The sequence below is a fragment of the Haliotis asinina genome, chromosome 4 (genome assembly GCF_037392515.1).
Source record: "Haliotis asinina isolate JCU_RB_2024 chromosome 4, JCU_Hal_asi_v2, whole genome shotgun sequence".
NCBI classification, from domain to species: Eukaryota; Metazoa; Mollusca; class Gastropoda; order Lepetellida; family Haliotidae; genus Haliotis; species Haliotis asinina.
Window position 1 is genome coordinate 60,182,846 of NC_090283.1, and position 16,688 is coordinate 60,199,533.

The 16,688-nt window shown below is 38.6% G+C and overlaps 1 protein-coding gene across 1 annotated transcript in view; it reads right to left on the reverse strand.

The window, feature by feature from the left end:
- LOC137281064 (protein psiR-like) overlaps positions 1–15,011 on the reverse strand; it is a 41,809-nt gene extending 26,798 nt beyond the window's left edge. The window contains exons 1-6 of the mRNA XM_067812208.1: positions 14,930–15,011; positions 11,596–11,691; positions 8,960–8,995; positions 7,388–7,483; positions 3,943–3,984; positions 1,573–1,602 (exon numbers count right to left, since the gene is read on the reverse strand). Coding sequence (XP_067668309.1) covers positions 1,573–1,602; positions 3,943–3,984; positions 7,388–7,483; positions 8,960–8,995; positions 11,596–11,691; positions 14,930–14,993 — 364 coding nt within the window. The 5' untranslated portion in view covers positions 14,994–15,011. The remainder of the gene's footprint in view (positions 1–1,572; positions 1,603–3,942; positions 3,985–7,387; positions 7,484–8,959; positions 8,996–11,595; positions 11,692–14,929) is intronic.
- Between the last annotated feature and the right edge of the window lie 1,677 nt (positions 15,012–16,688).

Here is a 16,688-nt window from a genome sequence, read left to right on the forward strand (position 1 = left end):
AGAAGACATAAACATGAATGCTTAATTACATGAGATTTCATTTTTTTCGAAAATTTGCTGTGTTCAGTATGGATCAAAAACATATTTCACATCATGCTTTCAGCAATCCTTATCAGATGTTAGGTTTGTGATATGTTTCTAACTTTTTAACCTTTCTATAAAAGACATGCTCCATTGACGGTTAGCCACAACTCAACGCTGTACTAAAATCAGTCGTCGTTGGCTTTACATACGGTTATACCTGGTCAATTTTGTAATGTTTTAAAGACGAAATGTTGATATTGCCATTGAATGTATTACATCTCTATACAACCCGCAACCTGTTACGTACACATACTCTTCTGTATGCCTGTATCCAACACATTGGGAACAAACACAACTCATGATAGTTAAATGATAGAACCATAGCAAGGGTATGACCATACATGGAAGGTGATACCCTTGCTTCTAAAATACTATCTCACTTTCCTGTTATCAAATTCTCGACCTTTATCAGACCATATAATCTGTGGTAGACTAGCTCTGGAAAATATTTTCTTCAATGCTTTATTGACTGCATCCGGGGTTTTATTTTTTAGGGGTTCCAACCATAGCAACCGTGTAAACACGTCGGTGGCTATTAGCAAGTATTTGACTCCATCATTGCCAGAGGCTATGTTGGATACATCGGCTAGATCTAAGTCCCAACGTGAATCCAAACCTGTAGATACCACTCTGTTACGTTTGAACTTATATCTCAATGGACGTTGTAGAGAATAAGCATCCTGGTTAGCTAACCACTTCTTGATGCAATGTAAACATATACCAACTTTCCCTTCCCTTTTAACGATGTAATATAATTGTGATGGACCTGCAAAAGATGCTGGATGTTTGGGATTAAAGTACATAGTGGAGAAATAGTCCTCCCATCCTTCAGCTGGCATGATTGCGTGTTTAATGAAGCAAAAGAATACAAAACCCATATTTATAAGCTAACACTATAAGTACTTTCTCGACTCTCCGTATCGAATCACCTAGCTTTTTTAACTCTTTCAAAGTTCATTATGTGACTTACTTCTCATTAAAAGAATGCACTCCTATTAATAGCTACGTGGGGCTTTCCCAGATATTGCACAATCGCTAGAAACAGGCGTGTATCTATTTTTAGTGTGACGTCATCAGACAGGATTAACCAATCAATACAATGACATCATGGTCAACTGGTGTGGTTCTCTTATTTAACTATCATCAAACAACAACAAAACAAAGAAGCTACTTCAGGAGTAAACACACACCGAAACCATGGCAGTTTCACTGAGCAACCAACAATCTGATATTTATTCATTTCCTTACTTTAGAAGGTTGAGTGGGTGACTTAACTATCATTCATATCTCGTATTTTGTTCTGAATTATCAGTCCTTGTGTTTACTGTTCATTATTATAGACTGATATTTTTCCACTTTCCCATATAAAAACGTTACTGACACCAAAATACAAGAACTATTATATTATGTAAGTATGTAATCAACACAAATATCTAAGAACTTGTGTTCTATATGTGTTTTCCTTGCGTAGGCATCGGAATAACTTACGTGCCAAGGTCGTTGTGACTGTCGTTAGTTCTGAAATAAAGTAGATGTAAAAACAAAAATTCTAAAACATATGTGCGGATGGTACATGTCGATTCCACTGCAGGATTCATGATAGTTTCGATTTTTGATAATCATTGTCACTATTTCGATTCGATATCTGAACATGTGTTTATATCATTTCCCCGCAGCAAGAGGGTAAGTTTTATTCGAGCAGTTTAGAGCACGGAAGTAAGACGGCACGTGATTGTTTGACGCCTGGCTAATTGTCCACTGAGAAATGTTGCCAGTACACTTCGCCAAAGAGTTGTTCTGTGTCATATATCATATATATATATATTTGTTTGAAAAAGGTTACTTCATTTACAATCCTGATTTCCTAGTCAACTCTTGGAAAAAAGTTTTCAGTGTGATGCTTAATAAACTCGGTGAGTTAAATGAAACCTGATGTTTTTTGTTTGGAAGAATCGAATCGAAAATGATCGAATTGAGAATCCAGTATCGAAAATCAAATCGAATCGAGGTCTCCATTGCAGCGCTATCCAGCAATCTTGCCGCCTCGATGGTGACAGTGACGTAAGATGTAGTGGCTGAAGACAATCAGCTAGATTTCAACGCAGGTAGTTTTGGGAACAGAAATTGGTATACGTTGTTCTCCTCTTACGCCTGATTGTTATATAAATATATTGTTAGAAAATAACCCTACTGATGTAGATATGTTGGGTACAGATTTACGTACATCATCGTCCAAAAGTTGTTCAATATCTGAATGTTGCATTCGACACAAAATTTGTTTTGAGAAGATGAAGGTCTTGTATGGTGCCGGTGTGTTTTTGATAGTGCCGATTAAATAGTATAGGATGAAAGTTGGCATTTAGCTCACTAAGTGAGTTCTACTCGTCTTGTCCAAACAAATCCACCACTATATCATTATGTACTATATATACACTCTTCCAAAAAGGAAACGCAGCTCATTTCAATATATTTCGATAGCAATCTCCCTCGAGGCAATTCCTGTGTTGGAATCCTGCTAAGATTCACTCCCATGAGATAGACTCTGTGAGTGCACTAATTAGCTGAGCCATGCTGTCCACCCCTATTTCATTAATGAGCTGACCCATGCCGTCCACCCCTATTTAATTAATGAGCTGACTCAGAGTCTCAGCAGAGTGCAGGAACAATACACTCGGTGTTAAGATTAGCAGATTAATCAGTACCCTGAGATGATACTGGTAATCAGAGTCCCACTTCTGTGTAAACAAATCAATGAGGCTATTCTTTACCTTGTGCTTTATCCATTCTACATTATCACATTTGAACTAAGATATCATGTATACATGAGATCCACTTATTAGTATCTGGTGGTCTATAAGAAGCATTAAATAAGAAATCATACATTAGATAACTTTGAGGATTTGCCCGAAGTCAAATTGGTCCAAATGCATACAATTTTTGTTCGAATATCAACACAAATCTGTTTCCTTCCAGTCTCAGCATACAGCACGTCATGAGGAGTACATTTGTTTACTCGACGTAGTTTTCTTTTTAAAAAAACAACATTACACGAACGTTTGTAATGATGCTTGAATTTTCAAAGCCCCATATTTAAGCTCCTTATTCTAAGATTGGAATCACAAAAGAATCAAACAACTTAAGTTGGCAGGCGATAGATAATTTAAGATTATAACATACAGCTTTTGATACAATATAGTTAGTAGCTTTTAGAGCCTTCTCGCATAAAGAGAATGCTCTTGGTGAGCATTAGAGATTGCAAATTTATGACTGTACTCCTTTCTCCATATATTATCGACAGCTTTTTTCGAAATATGAAGGGACAAAATATCTTTTTCTTCTCCCATGGTCAGAGGTCGGATAACCTTTTCTAAATCTAATGTTGTTTTATTTATCTGGGCACATACAATTATTTTCAAGGGTACAGCTTAAATTAAGCCTTATGAAACCAACCATAAAATGTGTTGTGCCAAGCGGTCTCTCTTTTAGGTCTGTCTTCCGGGAATCATGTCGTGATTGCTGTGTATTGCGCGCAAACGCATCCCAAAATGTTTTTGTGAACGTGTGTCAGAAATCATTAAAACGACACATGAAAGGTGCATCCACAAAATATGTCTTCCTCGTAATGTACGCGAAACATGAATATAGACATCGACTACAAAAAGGCCAAAATAAACTTATCACGTTCCCTAACCTGGCACCCTGTCCCCACCCTGTGCCAATAACATCTTAATCTAGGCACCAACCCGGATTCTAACGTTTCGGTGATTGTCTGTAGCTGTTTGTTTTCAACGACACTTTGTGAATTGACCTACCCTATGTATCTCATTCATAATGCAAGTAAACATTGTTGTAACTTACGGGGAATATTAGTCCCGAACGTTGTTATGCCAGCAGTAGGATCTGAAATGACACAAAAAATTAATTCAGATGACTTGGATGTTAAAAGCATTCATCTGCAACACACAAACCTACATTTTTCCAGGGCAGCTTCTGTTGCAGGTGTCTAATTCGACGAGGGCTTCAGCCAAACCAATTTTATTTTCTTATTTTACTGAAAGATATTTTTTCCCGCTCACAAAACATAATCCTAATGGGTTTTTTTGCCAAAAATGTAAGCCTACGTACCAATGTTTACATTATAAAAATAGATTTTGAAAAACAATTGCCGCATACGCACTTCATAAATTACCAAAAGTGTACATTTAATGTTTTAACGTAATATTGCTTTGACTGGTGATTTGTTTTTGTCCCAGCGTTTAGGACTTAGGACAAAAATCCATAAAACAAGAAATGAAATTGGTCTGGCCTAACACTCTAACTAACATTACTTTTGCCGTTGTTGTGACATGCACAAAGAAGACAGAGGTTATAACACCTGTTCTGATGACATTACACTGGTTAATCATCTGACAACATTTCCATTTAAACAATATTGACACTGATGTTCAAAGCCTTGCACAACACGGCACCAGGTTACCCCTCAGACTTTGTGCAAGGATTTCAAACATCACGACATCTGAGGTCATCACAAAAATACATGTGCCAGACAGTTGTCAGCCGGACCAGGACATTTTGTAATGGGTCTTTTCAGTTTGTCGGTTCGACTCTTAAGAACAAGTTACCCTTCTTTCTTCCATCAGCAGAGACGTTCAGCATATTCGAATCCAGATTAACAACTCAAAATCTCATCTGTGCAGCAGTGCATTGCATACAGCGTTCAGAGTTCACTTGAGCAATCTTCTTAAGACTGGGTATTAGCACTATATACTACCCATCTAAAATTCAGACACACTTAAAGCATTATATATAGATGGTTACATCGAAGATTGATTTCTCCACTAACGCCGGGGACCACCTGCAAACCTAATGTAGATGAAGTGTCCGAAGATCATGCGTCAAATTGCTGTGCAAATGTGTATATGAACAGCTGCGTTTTGGCGTAAAGTTTTGTAAAGTTCACTAAGTTTCATCAGTTATCGAAGTCATAAATATAATCTTTTCAACGTTGCGAATTTGTTTTACAGTTCATCAAGTCATGTGCAAATGGTACCTATAAACAGTGTGGAATATTGTAACAAATCAAGTCAAGAACATTTGACTGAAGTAAGTTGGTACGTTTATTACATGTATATAAATGTTATTTTGTCATCGCTAAAATGAACAGAATTTGTAGCCGATCCTTTACTCGAGCGCAACAAAGAACACAACAGGACAGGTGGAACATGGGTTCAGATCTTACACAAGAACGACAGTGACCCAGTCAAAGAGTTAAATACAATATATATCTCCCTAAGGACATGACGCTTTACCATTATCATACGTTGAATGTCACAACTTTCGAGCAAAAAAAACCTAATCATTTAAAAAAATACATATTCTATTTAACATATACATCAATGTTATATACCATATGATTATGTGTTACGTGAGACATCATAACCTTCAAGAAAAAAACAACTATTATTTCAAAAATTTAAATATTCTTTTTAACATATACATCAACAGTATATATAATATAATCAACATAGAAGCTACAGATCGCTAGACCACATTATGTGGGATCGAGGAGACCTACAGTATTTCCCGCTCGAATCCTCATCCGGATGTAAAACAAAACTTTAAACCACTGGTAGCTGTAGAGAACACTAGTTAAATATTAAGACAATGTCAAAGCAATGAAACTGCGGTTGTCTTGGATATACTTTGATAAAAATGGCTTGCAAGTCACCATCATGATGTTACACAGAAAATAATGTTAGTTATCAATTACATCAACATTTAGAAAAAGCGCACTTATTAAAAAGCTACGGAACAGAGCTACTTCTTTTAAAGAAAATCCTCATTAAATGAGAACTGGCGTTGATAAAGAGATCTTTCAAATCATGAAACTTGGAAGCAAGTATTCAACAGGAGAGAAATATTTATTTATTATAATATATATTTTTTATTTGTAAACGCTTGATCTTGTAACTAGACAACATCGAACTGACTATTACCAAGTTTAACTAAACCGGTCAAAGAAAGTTATGACTATGTACTAAATTATTTGTATGAAAAACCAAAAAGGGAAGTACGGTTTTAAATCAAGCAGAAAACATTCAACAAAACGCAACATGGTCCCGTCAACAACACAGTTGTTCGAAACATTGTTAGTGATATATCACAACTTTCGAACTAATCATTTCAAACAATAAAATGGCACAATATCATCATAATGCGAACTACTGACCACCAGCTACCCAAACCCATTACTGGGGGATCCAGCTAGGGTACCCATGGACCCGAGTATGATGATCTACCTTCAGTTGTTGCAACTTGTTGGCAATCTATAGCCCGTGTTTTATATTGTATCGTCTTCTTTCAGTTTTCAGTTTGACATGTTACTTTTATGTTCATATCTGTGATACGCTAATATTTTAACAGGTGAACTCTTTGCAGTGATTTCATTTTTGTATTGTCTAAAATGTTTTCGTCATGATATGGCTGCGATGTTGCCGATGTGACGTTAAATATACTGAGGGGAAAGATAAGCGATCACATCAGCTTCCTTTATTCATCCCCAAGTTTCATCACAAGCTTTGTATCGAACAGTTTGTGAAGAAAATTGGAAAACAATAAAGGAACACTTGTCCATTCAAGCACAGACTCACTCACTCTAAGAGACCCAAGTAATTCCTGTCCGAATCCTACCTGAATCCTAACCAGGAGCTAACCCATCACTTACTGTTAGTTGTAAAATAACACTAACCAAATATTAGAACAATGTCAAATAGGAAAGCAATAAAATGACGGTTGTCTGCCAAGTACTGTCATACCGTAATGACAAGTATGACATTCCAGCTGCATTACTTAGCACTGATAATATCAGTTGTCAGTCACATCGACGTAAGTTAAAACATTGTTATCAAAAGCTACTGTACAATTCTACTTCTTTTCCAATTTTCAATCAACTGCAATTCAGCAGATAAAATCTGTTTGGTTGAACATTTACAGTTTACAATTGAAACTGATGAAAAGATCCTTCGAGTTATAAAACGTTGTGGAATTTACTCAGTGAGTAACGTACGAGCTTTATCATGAGAAGAAAAGAAACTTGAAAAGGAACACAACATTAAACGGGATATGACCAAGTAATACTTTTTCACCTATCAAAACGTCTAGCCAATCTAATTATATTCCATACAAAACATTATGACAATTAAAAAGCTTGATTGGCTGACTAATAAATACACAATCTTTATTAGTCTAATTGGCAGAATAAAGAACTATGAATATTTTTCTACTAAATATTTGGATTACTTACCAACGCAGCACACTTGACCACTTGGACACTGGCGAGTAACTACTGGGTTGGGGCAGGTACCACTGGCAACACAATTGATGCCTGAGAGGTTGCATGCTGAAAATATGCAAAATATCGGGGTTTGTATCTTTCAAAATATCAGTTTGACTTTTGACGAGACGTCATGAACAATGCTATGACGTCATGTTTCTTCTATGACGTTGCGTTCTTATGCGGAGACGGCGGGTAGCCAGCCTTATTTTTGAAAAATAGATTTGGCTTTTTTCCCCCAATTTGACGATTTCGGTACTAAATCGGAAATTATTTTATTGATATTTCAAGCACTCGTGTCCTAAAGGCTGTATGGCATGGGCAATCATACTATGGACCAGACAATCCAGTGAGCAACAGCATGATCATCGATATGCGCAAATGGGAACCGATGACATGAGTCAACCAAGTGAGCGTGTCTGACCACCCGATCCTGTTAGTCACCACTTACGACAAGCATGGTTTACAGTTCAAACCCGAATCTTAACGGGTGTCTGTTTCATAATTGTAATACTGTTTCAGTCAGTATTGGACCCAACTCATTCACGTCCAGAACACTGAGAAATTATTTCTGATAAAACTTCATGTCTATATTGCATTCACCAAACGACATCTTAACACATAAAAACATAGATTATGTGACTGTTCAACCCATCATATCATTTAAACACAGTTCGATATCCTTGGTCTGAATAATTCCTGGTTGTATATTCTGAGTGGATATTCTAGCAAAATAGCGACCGGGGACACTAGAAATAATTTTGACTCAATGTACCCATGTGGGGAATCGAACCCTGGTCTTCGGCGTGACGAGCGAACACTTAAACCGCAGGGTTACCACACCTTTGTCCATCCATAAAAATCAGAGGCATCCTCCAATAATTGTGTTATGTGAGTGAGTTAAAATGTGAAGTCGCATGGCCACTATTCCAGACATACCTTAGTCCGAACGTTTTATGTTAAAAATATATATTTGTCGACTTAAATGAATGATGAATACCTGTCAACAAAAGGCACTTACACAACTGTACTTTCCATCAAAGGTTTAGCCTCACTGGTGTACATATAGCCTCTTACTGAAGGCAACTGTTCTAAACTAAATTTTGCCACATTTTCCATACTGTTTAAAGGTACTGGCTGCACATGTACTCATGTATTGCAAAGGAGATTCGTAATGAAACGATTGTTGTCATGAATATAAATAAGTGATAAAATCACTCTCTGTTTTGTCAGCTTGATGTTATCGACAGAAAACTGCTGCAAGGCTGGATTTCACAAATGCCAGTATAAATGTGCGGACATTCATTCCGTAAAGTCTGGACTTTGTATAGAATCAACTGACTATCTTTTCTGGAGAAATAAATTGGAAATCTTTCTTTAAAAACTGCCATCACACATTTGACTTTAAAGCTAGTTTAAAACACCATTAAAACAGAGTTTTTGACACGTATACCGTCCCTGTGACCATTCCACTGGCATCACTCTAGAGGCTATATGGAACAGTCGCATTAGAATGAAAAGTATGGATAAAAAATATCTCACCATCTAAGGCCGGGGTGGCAGTTGAGGTGAACGCAACTGAAATGAGGAAAGTTTAATAACATGTAGGGTTTTTCAACAGTTGGTGATTAACACGGATATCCTGTAAGCAGAATTCTATGTTCTATGACAAGAATTAAAGAACATTTTGGAGATTAAACAAGTATATGGCAAACACATTAATTTGCAATCACGAGAGTAAGAGGACATGCCAAGACGACGCGATATCTTCGACGATGACGATGACGATGACGATGTTTACGTTCACGATGGCCACGTGTCACCGCAACACTCTTCAGAGTGAGTGAGTGAGTAACAGACTCAAGTAACAATCTGCAATGTTTCAGCAATATCGTGATAAAATCAAGTGATAGGTTCATAATAATTAAAAGTAAATTGTAAACATCTAGCAAGGAAAGAAAGTAAAACAACTAAATTATCACAGATGCAAATTTATAACTATATCGTGTGTATCGGTTGTTTGAGAAGATCAAAAGAGAGAGGGATAGCGCGCCATGTATATGACGAACGTATAAGAAGATAAGTCGAAAAATGTTACGGTATAAATACAATAAAAGCACTACTACTTATGTTCGAGAAGTACCTTCAGTTTGATAGCCATAGAGATTATTGTGAAAGATGTATCGTCATAAACGAGCCAATTAACTAGTAACTAAATTTAAAACAGCTTAACTATTGAAGACGATACAATACATACTGAGTCAAAAAAGAAACTTCACATTCTTTCTACTGGGCACTATAAAAGAACAAGAGATGGTAAGATGGTTAAATTGTTATTATTTCATTGCTGAGCTCTGTGTGATACACACTCGATACACTGGCAGTGCCACAATCAGTTCAGTTAGGCTACACCGCCGTTCCAAAACATGGGTGTACAGAGTGTCAACTTAAAAGAATAAATATTCGAAATTTCTCAGTTCGATACTGTGTATGGCCGCCCCGCGCATCCAACACAGTCTCCTCATCGACTGCCCGATGCTTGTGAACACGGGGTTGGAGATTCTGCGCCATTGCTCTTGCAAGGCAGCAAATTCTGAGGTTGGTTTCCAAGCCTTCTCCCAAGTGCATCCCAAACGTGGTTTACTGGATTAAGGTCAGGGGACCTTGACGTTGGCCTTGGCCAGTCCATGACGTTGATTCCAGCGTTTCGAAGGAAAGTTCATGTCAACATCGCGGTATGCGGCAGGGCATTATCATGTTGGAACTGTAAACCTGGGCCATGACCCGCCATAAAAGGAACGTGTTCAGGGTAGAGCACCTGGTCGCGGTAAGCAGCAGCTGAGAGAATGGTTGTTCCCACAGAAAGCACCACACACCACACGCCGTCTGGGGCTAAACCTGGATTCATCGTTAAAGACGACTCGATTCCAGTCTCTCTGGGTCCATGGGAGGTGACGTTGAGTCCTCAGCAGACGTTGACGTTGATGAAACGGCGTCAGTATTGGCCCACGATATGGACGTCGAGAATGGAGATTGGCAGCCCCGATTTCGAATGGTCTGTGAGGACAGTCGACCTGTAAACATCTCAGCCCTAGTAAGCTGGCAGAAATCTGTCACGTAGGTGACATAGGAGGATTTGACGGTCTTCTGCTCGTGACGTCACACGTGGACGACCCGACCTTGCGCGATCAGAAGTGGTGTCAGTTTGCTGTAGACGACCTCGCAAGTCATACACAGTACAACGGCTGCATCCCATTGCTCTTGCGACGTCAATAACTGATCTTCCCACATGCAAAATGCCAACGGCACGTTCACGTTGCACATTTGACAGTCGTGGCATTTAGAGTCCCATTAGAACGGTGTTTTAAAAGTGTGGTTTTTCAATTCTTGAGGCCAATGCAAACACGTGCAAATGAAAACTTCAATGCGAAGATCATTTGATCGACTGCACGTGTAAAACCTGATTTGCCAGTAACGTCATTTGCAGGAGGAATGGATGGGTTTGAGTGGGTTAAGCTAACGGTTCTGTAGAGTCGAAAAATAGGGATCCCATCTCGGATACATAGATGTATCATCAGAGAAAAAATACTCATTATTTTTAAAATTACATTTTGTGAAGTTTGTTTTTTGCCTCAGTATACAGACATTTTGTAGACAACTTGCATACTTGGACCTGTGGGGCGTTTGCTACCTGCATGGTTCCTAGCTGGATCGTTTAAATCAGAGGCATCAGTGGCAAATGTTCATCGATATTTGGAGTAAGATCTTTTTTCTGACGAATTCATGCTCGACATCCATGGCCAAAGGAATAGAGTGTTAAGACGTCCAAATGAGCGTTTTATTGACGTTGACACGGAATAGTAGGATTAGTTTTACGTGAATCAGTGAGTCTGGACCAGACAAGCCAGACAACTGAAGACTGATCATCGATCTACGCAGTTGGGATACGATGACATGTATCAACCAAGTCAGCGAGCCTGACCACCCGATCCCCTTTTACGACAAGCATGGGTGGTGAGGGATCAATTCAAACCTTCACGGATCACGTCAATAAACCCAACTTGACTAGGGGTAAGATGTACCTACCCATCAAGGCAACATAAGTTCACTAAAATACTCGCGCGCACATGTCTGCTGGTGGTATATTGCTGTGACGACAGACTGGTTAAGTTACTTACCGGAACAGCACACCCCCACAGCACAAGCACCATTTGTTCTTCCAAAGCTAGGACAATTGTTTGAGGACACACACACGACTCCAGCGCCTTCACATGCTGAAAATACATGAATTGATGTAAGTAGACACATATAATCAGGGAAACTGTCAACTATTAGTCATTTGTTTTATTGCATAAAAGTGGCCGGTTTTAAAACTGTAACGCATAGACGTTGTATTTCGGATTACACTCTTTCCGGAAAGTACAGATTTGAGTACTTTTGGGACGCAGTGATCTATACTACCATCTGACAGACGCATTGGTTGCGTTACTGAGTTTGCTTTCCAGCGATTAAGTGCTTCAGTCTGGGGGTTCGAACTAAGGATGGGACTAAAAATATTAATGAGTGTAGTGAATTAAAAAATCATTGTGTAATTAGCAAACATTATTATTAACTTTAAAGTTTCAAATCTGGTATGATTCATCATCACTGTGTATTGACTTTCAACTGTAGCATTAATTCATCATCATCATGTAAGTAAATTGAAAGGTCAAGTTTTCTTAACGACACTTATGCTATACCCGTCCCTGTGATAGTGATGTCATATGCATTGTGACGTCATGGCACAGTTATGACATCATAGGTTCGACGTCATAGTTTCAACTGTCAATTTACCTGATGAAGGGGTCTGAAATGACCACGAAACGTCGTGTTTCAAAGAATAAGAAATAAGATTTATCCATAACAGATTTTGGCCATTAGTTTATTTATTGAGTTTATTTATCTGCACACTGGCAATATTTCAGACATATCGTGACGAGAACAGATAATGATTATATCATATTTCATGAATGGTATGACGTTTTTTTTTTATCATATTAATTAAACCGTTCTGAAAACCCCTAAATCCTTCGGGGTAATGAAGTAGTTTGTGTTACATTGATGACGTGCTTGCAAACACTCGTAAATGCACATAATTGAATTAATCAATGTTTTCGATGGATTATTTCAGCTACAAGCTCCTTTACACAAGAATAAAAGTAAAACTCAAACATACTAATAGTATCTGAAGGTCCATCTTACGTTTGTTAATTTACATCTGAACAATTAGAAGTTTACTTCAACGTTCAATAATACAACCTTGTCACAATCCACTAAACAACTGGAATTTTTAGATGTCTTTGTTAACACAAACCTGAGCTACTCTATGCATGGGTGACCCGGGAGGTCAAATGGCACACACGGCAGGACGAGTTAACTTCATAATATAGGGGAGCAGATAATGTTAAACGGCGACCTTGCCTCCACTGTTCGGACATATTAACACTCATCCGACACACATGCACCCCTTTACAACAATAGACCCAGCCAGTTGTGACACGGTCATGCAATGCAATATTATTCACTTGATCAAGTCAAGCTGAACTAGGATGCTAGATTTTGAGTCATAACGGTAAGGTGTGATTATGTGTTTAATAAATCACTATTGACGTCGAACATATTTTTCCACATTGTAAGACAAATCAATGTTAACGAAACTATATGTTTTTACACACTGAAAATAGATGAATAAGCCAATGAAGATAAGCTATCTTGTGGATCTAATTTACCACAAGAAACGCTCAGAACAAACACAAAGTAACATAAATTTTCTGACTCTACCGACATAATCTAAACGTGAGTTTTGTGTTTTGCTTGTTGAACCATCGACATAACAAGGAGAAAATTAACCCGTATGTTCTAGTTCTTTCATGACACTGAATGTAACAATACTTCTTTGGATAAACTTTTGTAGTAAGCTTAAATGAAAAGAATATGTCCTCCCATCATAGAACCAGATGTTTGCATTCGACGCTGTAATAGGACTTTTGAAGGTCGATACTGATTGCAATGAGGTACAGTATTGTTTAGAATATCTGCTCTGATATACCTCGATTTGATATCAAATTTGAAATCACCGACAGCCAAAATGTCGGCGACAGCAATTGTCCCAGTTAACGGAGATTGTAAATAAATCAGTGTTCTGTAATTTGATTGGTTGAAAAACATGATCAAATGGTATTAGATTCCCGGAAACTGCAAGACTATTCACTGCGTATTTACACGTAAACAATTGTTTTGTTGTGTCATCAACAGTGGTGACGTCATTCAAATCATATTGTGACGTAAAGTTAGAATGACGTCACAAATGAGCAACTCCAGATGCTACCATGGGAACCAGCTGAAACGGCCAGCTGATGACACTTTACTGCTGTACTCATACTCGATGTAAACGAGTGCAGACAGTAAAACCCCTTTGGTTTACTTTTTCGTTTACAATGTCGATAAACATCATGTGTTGGCCAATTTCCGGGTGTTATTGAGTATTTGAGGCTGACGCCGGAGGTTTCAAATGAAATATTACCGTGCTTCAAATACTCAATAACACCCGGAAATTGGCCAACACATGATGTTTATCTCCTAAATGAGTGACTAGGGACCTTGGAGAGTTACAGTGCTGTTACAGTTACAGTGCTGTTACAGTTGCTTCCTGCATGGACCCTAGCTCGCGTTACATCATCCCTTCAGCTGTTAGCACTTGAGACTTGAGCTTACGTATCCAAAATATAGTAGAAGCTGCACTGTACTGAGAAAGTGTATAACCATAAACATACGCTACACTATGAACTTTGCTGGGATGTTGGTAAAAACGTCTGTCCGTTCTAACTTATGAATACAGGACGTTCATTCTTGTTTTCCTACATATTGTTTCCGTTTTAACCTAACTTTGAGATACAAATTACATATTTCAAGGACTCCCGACATGAACTTGATAACTTGTTATACCATTTTCCATAAAGATTTATAGGTTTTATCCGATATCTAAACTACAATATCCTTTTAATTGAGTGGCTGTAATTTTGTAGCTGTGGTTCTTCTAAAAACGCATGAGAAGGACATAATTACATTGTTAACATCAAACATATCTATCTGACAGTTCCAACATCTAACCACGAGCACAATGCCAACTGTTACACTACTCGGCTACACACCTGGCTAGCTAATGTCGAAACGTTCGTAGCCCTATAAACTTCATAAGCATAATCTAAACACAATGGCAACGATCAAAATTACAACTTCTTAAGTATACGAATGTTTCGAGAATGAGGGCTCTGCCCTTCAAGAAGTCGATCTAAAGCACTGAAAACATAAACAAAATAAATGACCTTGAATGGCCTCGTTTTAAAATACATAATTTTATTACTTTTCAGAAGGCCACAAGTCTCCATCCGAACCCCTTTGAATCCCGCAACCACTATAATTTGGGCTAAAGGAGAGTTTTCTTACAATTCATCATAAGCAGTGTTTCCCTACCTTGACCATCAGCTTGTGAGATGAACAGCAGCAGGAGTAGACAGACTGCTTGTACAACCGCCATTTGCAGGTTTTCGTCCGCCTCTTTACAGAGTTATTGTGTCTTCTGCAGCAGCTATTGCTTGACTCAGGAAGGATGATATATCAACGACATAAAAAGGATCTTATCGCCTAATAAGGAGTAAAAAGTCTATTTACCTAAGGCGTGGTATGACTGTAATCGTATTTACGTCTGATTACCCTAAATAGGATACCGTATACTACTCCTTCTTGGGGCTGTGAAAGTAAAAACATATTTCATGATATCTTTTCGGTGAGATGATCATGACGATAATGGTGAAATACCTCAAATGATTCTTAACTTGAATGTGACGTTAGTCGTCTTACAAAGGTTGGTATGAAGACGTCAACACTATAGCCCGTTTGGCTCAAACGCGGATCGATGAATTGCAATGTAATAATCATCAGCAATCACCATAACATACTCAGTAAAACGCTGATTCATAATCTAAACACCATACCAACTCTGTGAGGGTTTTTGCAGCGGTTTTGTCCTAATAATAAAAAAACTATCATAAAAATATTGACACAGTTCATTGTTTATTACGAGGGAGGAGTGCAGAGAACGCCACGGCCACGTGTTCGCAAAGCACGTGCACAAGTGCCGAGGAAGTTATACATTTATTAACCTGTGCTGTCTCCAGGCCACCTGACCTGTTGTGCCACCTGAGTGAATGCGTTTAGTTTAACGCCGCTGTTAACAACATTCCAGCAATACCATGCTTCACACATTGTGCCCATGTGGGGAATCGAACCCGGGACTTCGTCAAGACGAGCGAACGCATTAATCTCATACGCTACCCCACAGCCCCACTGACACTAAGGATTGGAGCTGATATTGAAAATCGTTTCTGAGGCAGTATCAGGGTATTTTCTTAAGAGAAATGATTCATTATGCTACCCTCTAGGGAAATCGTGCAGCACCCCATTTCCATACTCATCAAGCACTGTCAACAAGCTTTATACTGCTGCGAGTACTCAAGCTGAAACGGTCGAGGATAATGGTGTGTTATCCACGACTGTGGCGTGAAATGTTGTTGAAACGTCAGACAGGCTGGCCAATGACAGTCAGGCTGAGGCTACAGAAATGAGAGGTCAGCATCACCACTTTGGTCAATGAACCACCACCACCCTCTGAGCATATGGATCTAAGCATTTCGTAGAACTGATATTCTGATAGCCGACCTTACATTAACAGGTATCGAAAAACATTTTCTGCACGTGGGAGGATTTGACAACCACAATCGTGCTCAGGGACCGTAAACTACCGCCTTTTAAGGAGACAGGGACGCAGCCCCCGGCAAACGAGTTGCCCAGTTACAACGTCTCTTTCGAGTGCTGGGGCCACCGTTAATAAGGATCCACGCGGGGGTTTAAGCGGCGGATTAATGGATACTGTAATGCATACTGGATAGCAAAAGAAGGGCAAGAATTATTGTTCAGACAAACTCATTCAATTCTTTGTGTCGCCCAAAATTACAGTGATCCAATTAAATATTATTCAGTGATTCCATATGCAGTCACAGCATTTTTGTTCCTATGGGGTGGGTTCCAATTTGACTTTGAGCGTCTTCTGTGCAGAGAAAGTACTTTAATCGGATACCTTGAGGAACCCGCTCTGATTTCTTTATTATCAGAGAGTGTGCCGTAAAACAACCTTTTATTATCAGCCCTATTATTCCCAGCCTCTTAGAAAGCT